The sequence below is a fragment of the Cyprinus carpio genome, chromosome A7 (assembly GCF_018340385.1).
Source record: "Cyprinus carpio isolate SPL01 chromosome A7, ASM1834038v1, whole genome shotgun sequence".
NCBI classification, from domain to species: Eukaryota; Metazoa; Chordata; class Actinopteri; order Cypriniformes; family Cyprinidae; genus Cyprinus; species Cyprinus carpio.
In genome coordinates, this window is record NC_056578.1 from 45128967 (window position 1) to 45139269 (window position 10303).

At 35.7% G+C, this 10303-nt stretch overlaps 1 protein-coding gene across 3 annotated transcripts in view; it reads left to right on the forward strand.

Annotated features, from left to right (window-relative positions):
* Positions 1-3725: 3725 nt before the first annotated feature.
* LOC109068155 (obscurin-like) overlaps positions 3726-10303 on the forward strand; it is a 140220-nt gene continuing 133642 nt past the window's right edge. For 2 of the 3 annotated variants that reach the window (XM_042761282.1, XM_042761283.1), the window contains exons 1-2: positions 3735-3768; positions 7523-7558. In XM_042761282.1, coding sequence (XP_042617216.1) covers positions 3738-3768; positions 7523-7558 — 67 coding nt within the window. In that variant the 5' untranslated portion in view covers positions 3735-3737. Of the gene's footprint in view, positions 3769-7522; positions 7559-10303 lie in introns of all 3 variants that reach the window. The other variant, XM_042761280.1, reaches the window with a different exon arrangement.

Here is a 10303-nt window from a genome sequence, read left to right on the forward strand (position 1 = left end):
CGTTATTTTTGTTTTCTTCGCTTACAAAAATTGTTCCCGTCTCTTAATATAACCCAGATTGCACGTCTGATGGCAGATGGAGTATTCTGACGACGACTTTCATACCTTTTATGGACCTTGACCTTGGGGTAAGTGATTAATGACAAAATTTTCATTTTGGGGTGGAGTATCCCTTTAAGAAAAAAAAATACCTTTTTTTAAGAATAATTTTTGGGAACTTTTTTTTAAGTTAAAAAATAAGAAGAAACTGGCAGTTTTTAGCAATTTCAGCTTAAGGATTTTTTGTCCCAGACTCTTAACGGCGATATTGAAGCGGGAGTTGTTCTTCTCCACATCGTAGCCACCGGCAGCGAGCGCTTTCTTCAGAGCGGCGAGGGACACACTGCTCCTCTCCTTAGATGTGGACACAGCCTTGACGACGAGCTCGGCGAGCTTTACTGAGAGATTATGATTCTGAAGTTCTGTTGTTTGTTTACACAGGCAAAAAAAAATAAATAAAAATACACCTCTTTTTCAGTATTGACACAAATAAGGCAATGTGATTTTATTTCATTTGTATTTACCATAGATCTGTATAAACTTGAAGAAAGCAGCATTATCTGTAGTCAGAGGTCATAAACACTATTATAGATAAAAGATTACAAACATTACTTTCTCTGATAATGATTTTGGTTTAATCATATGGTTTCACATGTACACTTAGCTGGAGTAATATTACAGTAAACAGAGGTAAGGCCCACCCAAATTAAGGCTGGTCCAACAACATCCAGTTGACCTTCATGGAAATTCATCTTTTGGGCTCATCTGGCTGCAGAATCATGCCTGATCTTCTAGCAAGTGTTTCTTAAGTACATATTTATAAATATGCAATCATTGTGTGTCTCAATTATTAGAATTAGTTTATGTTTGCAGAGACTTGATAAACATAAAAAATGGTAACATCTATAATATAATCGTAGCATCAATGTTCAGTAGCACTCAAAGTGAGTTCTGCAGACGCTTCTCTCAGTGTTGTGGTTTGGTAGGAGGTGTAACTTGTAGTGGAAGTCACAGCATTCTGTGGGTTGTTTCTATTGTGGTTCTCATTTTCTCATGAGCCATATGTAGTAAAAAATTTAAATTGAAAAATGAGTTACAATACGCCTCACATTTTCATGTGTTTGCATTGGCTTCTTTACCTCATCACTTAAGACACATTGTTATTTGTGCGTTGCTGACTGTAGAAGCTGCTAGAAGTGTTAAAAGAGGCCTGATAAAGGATGAGCTGATGGTTGTGGTTTTGACTTCTGCTCTGTTTCTGCTCTATAGTTTTTAACCAGAGCGGGGAAGATAGTTATTCTTATTCTACATCTGTATTCTGTAGTTTCCATAAACCTCAAAATACTACCACAAGAGCACAAGATTCACAGCAACATGCGCATGTCATTTTCATTTACTTCTCTTCTTAGAAAACCTGTTTCAATGTCACATTAAAGAGTCTCGTTTTCTTACATTCAGTTCAATTCAATTCATATTGCTTTATTGGCATGACATACTTAGGTACATATTGCCAAAGTATTGTACATACTGAAACAGAATAAAAACAAACAAAACATTATATACATATATTCTTCTTCTAGTTCTTGTTCTCCATATTGAGAGTTAAACAAGCGCAGTATCTGAGGTGATCATGTTTTGAAGGATTTTGATGACGCTGCTCCGGTCTTTGAAGTTGTGGCAAGTGTTTATGTCCAGAAATACTTATGGTGAGGATGTATTTTTATCTCTGTGAGGTATCTGCGTGATACAATTATACTGTTTGGATTGGGCCTCGTGAAACTGGTCAGGCTCCTAATAACTGTTTTTATTCTTTGTTTAAGGTTGCTTTGTTTTGACGTGTAAGGACTGCTCTCTAAAATGTATAGACCCCTTAAAAGTTTGTAAACATTGCAACGTCTCCGGGTGGGCGGGGCTCAGCTGGAGGCCAAAAAGAGGCGCGGACGCTATGTTGACAAGCGTAAACTAGCACGTTTTAGGAGGGATTTATTAAACATGGATGCAGAAGAAGGTTCGGAACTGTCCGAATATGTACAGTCACTGACTCTGCGGGACCGTGACAAAAAAAAATAATAATAAAAAAAGTGGGAGTTAGCATTCATTTATCAATTAATTCAGTTGATCACTCAGTTCACTGACCAAACTGGTTATCTGACCAAAATATAATGACGAGTGGAAACATTACAGTAGCCTAATTTATTTATTTATTTATTTTTAGCTAAGCCTGGTGTAGTTCTTGTATCTTCTTCTCATTGGAAACATTTTAACCAGGTTTTGGATATTTCCTAGACAACATGTGAATTACTTTCGGGTGGTTTGGGGAATTTTGTCAAGGCTTATTGTCTAATGTAACCTATCGCTGGGCTAACTATGATTAGTAATGTGGATTATTTTAAGAGGCCATTCAAAGGATGGCACACACATCTATCGCTGTATGTTTGTTTACGTTTCACGGGGACTTTAAGAGGCGAAGGTTGGCGACTTTTTCACCTATAAAACATAAACTTGCTGACATGTACTAGATAAAACCAACACACCAGTACATATGCATAGATTATTTTACCTAATATGAAGTGTGCACTGCAAACACGAGCATTATTTATGATCGTCTCTGTCTAGTCTGTACGCCGTATTGCATTCAACCACAATTGTCTTCTTGATTTCTGTGAATGAATGTCGGCCGGGATCCGGTGAAACTTTAGTTTTGAACCAAAAGTGCTGTTCCTTCTATTCTGGCAGCCAAAAACACAACAAGACGACATTTTAAAGTCAAAACCTCAAACTTTTAGCGTGCCTGCTATGAGTTCTTCCTTAGGTTTTGCCTCCAGCTAGAGCGGTGACATCACAGTGACGTAGGCGATTAAGGGGTCTATATAAACTAACATGTTTCACTGCTTTATTAGACTGAATGACTGGAGCATCAAAAGCAATAAAGAATCCTGCTGAAGATTCACTCGAGTCTCCTGCTCTTCACTTCTCAACTTCTAAAAGTAAACGCTGTCATGTAATTACTCCTTTTAGAGAAGAAAATAACATTTTAATATTGTTGTGTTGAATCATCACTCCATCCGATCTGAATCATGATTTTATAGACTGTATGCATCACTTATGTTTGATGGTAAAATTCACTTTTCACATTTATAGATGTGTTTGTATTTTGTCTCTGACCATTTAAATGCACCAAAAGAGAAAAGTTAAATACTTTAAACCTGATATCTTTGTGTAATTTCTTCATATATTTCTATAGCAACAATCACGCAGGGTTTTGATTCTGGGTTATTGTTGCTACATGAAATATGGTGATTTATACAGCAATACTTTCGTGAAAACAAAGAATTTGCAGAATTTATCTTATCATGTTAGAGAAATCATGTTTTTAATAAACTAAAATATTCAGATAATGTCAGAATGTAGTAACAGTGGTATTCTCTGATCTGTCCATAATCTGTGAGGCTTTGGCAGTGAACGAACAAAACAATGCAGTGTGAGAACAATTACTGAAGACTTTCTCCGTGAAACAGACTTTAAGTAACTTTAACAACTTGCATGCACTAAAAGAGTAAACATCTTAGAATGGATCTGGTTCTCTTCCTATTTCTTCATGTATTTCTGTGTAGAGTTTGTCTCCTCCCTCATCTCTTCTTGAAGTGTGAAGCGCAGGAAGTGTCTGGTTTAGTTAAACCAGTCTGTTATGTGTCAGTATGGGCTCCAGTGCACTGTCTCTCACACTCTGTGAGTATTTCATTATATTCTACACTATCTTCTGTTTAGTCTTCTGTTTTTAATACAGTATTCAGCTGAAGATTAATGTTTGTTCTGTGTGTAGGAGGGTCTATGAATCCACAGTCTTGCTGTTTTATTGTATTCTTTATTGTTCAGATTAATGTGATGATATGTTACGTGTGGATCAGATACAGAGTTTCAGAGAACATGTATTCATCTGTGCTGCTTGTGAAAGATGGAGGCTCTGTGGACATGTGCTTTTGCTTGGTTTTGTTGAAATACTTGTGGTTCTTATTTCATGTATTTCAGTTAAATCAGATGCATTTTTATTAATATGAGTTTGGTGTTGTATGATATTGTATATTTAAATAGACTCTCCATCAGAGGTTCAGAGAGTTTGAGAACAGTGACCAAACACATAAGTTACTCCATCACTTTTAATTCTTTCTGCCCGTTTTATTGAAAATTATTTGTCCTTACTAACTAACTTATGTTTTCTGAGACAATTTTTCAGTTATTTTTAAGCAGTTTATCTCAACGTCATTTTTAGCAGATGTGTGAAGTCAGTTCTCCGTCAGTTCTTAGCAGAAAAACCACAGCTGTAGTTCATCATTAACATATGAACATGTTCCACTAACACTTGACACTCAGAAAGTGTGTTCGGTCTTCATTTTGAAAAACATGTTTATTGTTTCTTAATGTACTTAATATAATAATACGCCGCTGGTTCATTTCTGGTTCACTTTAACTGAACTGAGTTTGGTTCATTTAAAATATACTTCATGTGAAAACACCCCAAGTGTTCAAATTCTTTTCACAGCCACTATAGTGTCACAATTAACCCTTGTGCTGCTGAAAACCCTGTAGCACCTTTAGTGTTCACGGGCAAAAATGGCTGGCCTTTTAAAACTTCTTGTAAATCTCTTAATATGCTATATTATCACCAAATATTGGATTCAGTCTTATTTGTCAGCTTGTTTTCCTTTAATTAGGACAGAATTTGTATTTGTTTTTGGAACTGATTGATTAGGTGTCATTAATCTTGAGCTTATGCACCTCAAATTTTAATAGAAAAAAAGCATTATTTGTAGATAATTTTGTCAATAAGCAATAAAATACTAAAATAATTTGCACTGTTTATCACACTATAATGTGCTTTAGGCTCAGATCAACGATGCCTACAATCGATCAGTTTTAAAAGATAAATACAAAGCCTGTCCCAATTGAAAGAAAGCAAGCTATTTTGTAATATTTCAGTTTTAAAAAATAATATTTTGTGTAATTTGTTATACTGTGTGAGCAAAGTCATGTTAAAAGTTTTAGTCCAATGTGATAAAATTAAGTTGCATTTTTGGGTGAAAGAAAAGGATCTCATAACGTCCTGAACACAAGATGAGGGTGGTGGAGTCGATGTTTTCAGAGTCAAACAGGAAGTGAGGCTGTGTTTCTCAAACACTTTGACCTGATTGGTTTGGACTTCTGTTTCCAGTGAAGAATCAGTGATGAGAAACAATCATCACATTAATATTAATATCTGCTTGTAATGTGTGTTTACAAGTGTGCAAGTGTTTTACTACATAGTATTGTTTGTTTTGATGTGTAAGTTTTTTTTATTTGTTAAAAAATACAAGTCTTAGTTCATGTTAGCTCCTTAAATAACACAGTTGCAACTTTCGATTTTAACAACATGTTATTAAATATTGAATACCTAAGATTAATAAATGTTCAGAAGAATTCTTTGTTTTTTTCATTGGCAGTTTATGTTAACTAATGAATTAACAAATGTTAACTAATGAAGCCCTAATGTAAAGTGTGAATGAACAATAAAGAATTAAAACACTTTCAAACAATATCTAGGGCATGTTGTAGTCCAGATTAAAATGTTAAAAAGTTTGAAAATAAATAGTCCATTAAGTCTAAATATTTAAGTGTTTGGTGCTGTGATGAATATCATAGCAAATCCACAAATCTGAATGGATATTTAAATATGTTTCAGAAAGTAGCAGCTGCTTTATTTATGGGGTTTCCAGAGTAAAGGCTGCAGTTTAGCGCCATCTGCTGTCAGAGAGTGAATGTGTTTTCATTCAGCGCGTCTCTCACGTGTTCCTCCCGAGCGGCAACCTCGCGCTCTCTCTCGAGGAAGTGACTTAAAACTGCAATTCATCATCTCAGGCTGCTGCAAAAGGAGTCAGTTTCATAGACTCCTGGTTGTGGCCCAACTTTACAACAGACACATGTTGTACATGGTTCAAAACGTGGTATTTTTCGAGTAGCTAATGGCACTTCCTGAACAATTGAGGGGGGTGAATTTTTTATAACTCTCCCTCTTTAAATATATTAAGCCGTTATTCTGCATAATTAAGTCGTGGGCCACTTGACGTGACAGGTGGATTGCGCTGCTGACAATGCCGTCGCGCCTAACAACCAGCTCGCCTTTTTTGCATTTTCGATTTTTCTGGAGAGTCGCGCGGTGACGCTCGTGATGGCGACGGCCCGCTCAGCACACTTTGAGCTTCAAAACCGCTCCTGAGCAGTCCTATGGGGTCGTCACGGACAATACGTCCATATTTGTTTTACAGTCTATGGTACTCCACGTCTTCTCGTGCTTGTTTGCAACAGAGCACAAGCAGCATTCACAGCGTGTTGTGCATTTTGACAAGGTGATATAGTATTCTTAAATGGCATTCCAAATTCTGATTAAAATGTAATATATATTTCAAGGTATTTAGATGTGCCCAAATAACAATATCGTGCATGTTTATCACCTGATATACTCACATTACGATACTGGCAATGCTAATAATATATTAGTGTATTTTTTTTTTCTTTTTTAACAAGTCTTATGATTTTTTCTATATTTAATTGTAAATGACAGCTGGACAATTAACCATGATGATATGTTTAATTTTTTTTTATATTTTCTATAGAAGTGTTTACTTATAAGTGTTTATACACTTTTCTATATTTTGATAAAGAAGATCGGGCAGAAAAATATATTTTATCGGTTAAAATACTATAATAACTCAATTAGCACATGGTGCTTTTCACATAGTTCATTTTTTTTAGCCTATACCTGAAGAGGCCACACACATAAACCATATATTTTCACAAATCGTGTGTTTTGTTGGTCTTCATGTTGCCTCATCTAAACCCTTTTTGCTGACCCATTTTCTGTTTTTTTATTCAGCTTAGCTTCGCTAGCTGGATGGTTTGCTGCGAACGGGATACAGCGCAACATCAATATTGCCTCATTTTCCTGTCTTCAGAAGAACAAATTAATTCCTGTATTTGACTTTTCTGCACGAGAGCACACTCCAGCTGTCCAGTATGAATGAATTATCAAACTGCAATGAGTGTGTTTTAGCTCTCCATAATGTTCACATCGACCTCATTTTGGATTTACATTAGACCAACCGTGTTCAAGCATCACTGTTTGTCTCTTTGAATTTAAATCTAGACTTTTTCACACGGACCCTTGAAAACCTAACCCTGAACACATTGACCAAAAAATGTTCCGGGATGACTATTACGTTTTAATAAAATATGGTGAGTCAGGGACAGGTTTCCCATGTATTCGCGATCCATGGTATGATGTGATTTGTGTGTTAAATGATGGAGAAAATCCACCTCTGTTCTCATTCAAGCATCAAAACGAGAGAAACACATTCAGCTGAAACCTCTAGTGACATGTTTCCTGTGATCTTCATTGTGTTGAACAAAGGAAAATGATTCCATATTCGTTTCTTTTTTCGTTTATTTTTAGTGCTGATGTCCTTCATCCACTCTGGACTCACTCAAGGTACTTGTGCTGTTTCTTTAACATATATGACTAGTGGTTGTAGGAGTTTATTATCTTGATCTACATAGGATCACAGCTTTGTCTCTTTGGGCTAACCAATTCATGTTTCAATTTTGCTGTTTTTCATCTCACCCATCTATCATTTGTGTGTGTAGGTCCTCATGCTGCTGCTTAAAACACTGCTATTTCTGCACTTTTATGATGAAATAAAACTAACTAATAAAAATGAATAGGGCAGAATAATATTTATAAAATAAAAAGTTTATTGTAGTACTACTGCAAAAATTGCACTCCCGTGCCATTTAACTCTTTTGTGATGTTCAGCCCTTTAGTTTTACCGTGCAGAGGACACACATAACCATAAAATAATCACAAAAATCGTGTTGTGTTTGTTACGACTTCCAATGTTTCAATACAGTCTATCTACACGTGTACGGTTTTTTTAAAATTAGTCATCTTACTCAATAGCTGGAGGTGTTTCTGAAGAAGGAATACCGGCCCACTTCAGTCCCTAGTGCCTACATTTTTTGTCATTCTCATAAGAACATTAATACTGTATTTGTGACTTTCATTTCCTTTCCTGCAATTAGCAAAACCGTGCTAGCCAGCTCATTTTAACCTCCAGTATGATGGGTGCAATTAAACTGCATGAGAGTGTGTTTAGCAAATGGTAACTAACAACGAAGCTTATAATCGCCATAACTGAAGGCTCAATATCCATGCATGAAGAGCATCGCGCTCTCATTTTGTAATAACACATTAATACATCCCAGGGTCATTGATGGTAAACCCTATTTTGGTTCTCTTGCAATTTAAATAAATCTACTAGACTTTCATTCCTTCTCCACACAACAGGTCTGACTGTGGAAACACTGCTGCACTCTGGCCAATGAGGGGGACTGGCCCTTTGCAAACCTCCAACTTGATTAACTGTACAGTCTGTCCTGACCATCTTCACAAATTAGCACGCTTTTCCATGGCCAGTGCGAGCCGGGCTAACCGCGAGCTGGGCGGAGCTAAAAGAGGCGAGATCATGCCGCGTCATGCAGTATCCTCGCTGCACGCCTGTAAAACCCGCCCTAAACAACGCCTTCATGGACCTGAATCCACAATATACAAAAGTTTTCCACCAGTGAGAGAGAGATGAATAAACAAATTCGCTGAACAAAATACTCAGAGGTGTACACCACACGCATTTATTGACTCACACGACGAACAGGAAATAGAATTTGCTGCATTTTTGATTCGTGAATGTCTTGCGGTCTTGATGTTTTTTTTTTTTCTTTGAACAATATTTTGGGCAATTGTAAAAAAAAAAAAAAACTGTACCGAGTAAAATATTACTGACAATTGATTAGTAATGCCTTACACTACTGCATTACAGCAAAAAGGAATATGTTACTGTAATGCATTACTTTTGTAATGCGTTACTCCCAACACTGGTGTTATCAGTTATAAACCTTTCACTGTAAATAAATAAATGTTCCCCTCATATAAATGGCATGAGATTCATGACTCTGTCGATCCTGCTAGCTCTACAAAAAAGAAAAGAAAAAGCACTCACACTCAGGATGCTCAGGGTCTCTCCATACCTCAACAATGGAAATCAATGCTTTTTAAACATAAAAACACATTACTTTTTTCAATTTGTCAAATGGAAGTCAGTACATCAGCCACAAAGCAGAAAACAAATACAAAGAAATTGTGGAAGTGGAAAAACTATACAAAAACATCCACAATGTTGTAACTCACTGTCTGATCTCTGATGATGGTCATATGTGAACCACAAATGTGTCATAATGACTGCGTGTGAATATTACACAATCAGTAACGTGTAAACAAATGAAAACAAAAATAAAAAAATCAATCGTAATGCCCTGCTCCCCTCTTTTTACATACAAGTTGGTCAAGGACTCTTGTAGCATCAACTGCAAAAAATGGATACTATTAACCACTCAAACGGCTTTCGCACAAAAAAAAGTAAAAAACTTTGGAAAAAGATAGTCCAGTGCCATATTACATTTAATCTAGTTATTAATGATGAATGAATGTCTCCCACAGCCTACATACAAGCATACAAAAAATCAATCTCATGCGAACAATTATCCTGAGTCGAAATCAATTGCAGGCACCTAGGTGGGATGTAGTTTTGAAAAAATATAAACAAAAATAAAAAAAATTGCATGTAATTTTGTGTATTGCCATTTAAGGCAGTTATCTACCACTAAAACCATAGCACACTGACCATTTTATCTCTTCTCCCATCACGAGTGAAAAGTAGAATTTTTACACAAAAAAAAAAAAACAAAAAGAAATTGATATTAGATAATTATATAATAATATTTATATATGTATGTATTATTATTATTTACGCGTGTGTGGTGTGTGTGTTGTTTGTGTGTGTTTGTTGGGTGTGTGTAAACATTCATAAAATGAGAATCAAAGATTTGACTGTGAAAAAGACACTATGAATTACAATCTTTTCCTATGCTTTTATGAAGCTGGAACAGACAACTCATCTATTTAAAACAAACAAAAATTAAATGTAGACTCTGTTATTTAAGGAAAAGAATATTCAAATAGACTTAGGCCAGTAACCAACCCCCCACAACATCCTATCATAGTATAGCTAGTTTTTCATGGGCACATTTCTTTAAGATAATGTTAAGTTACATCTACATTAATGAATAAATAAACAAATTTGAAAAAGCATTTCAGCATGAGTCCACACTGAGATGTAAAGTT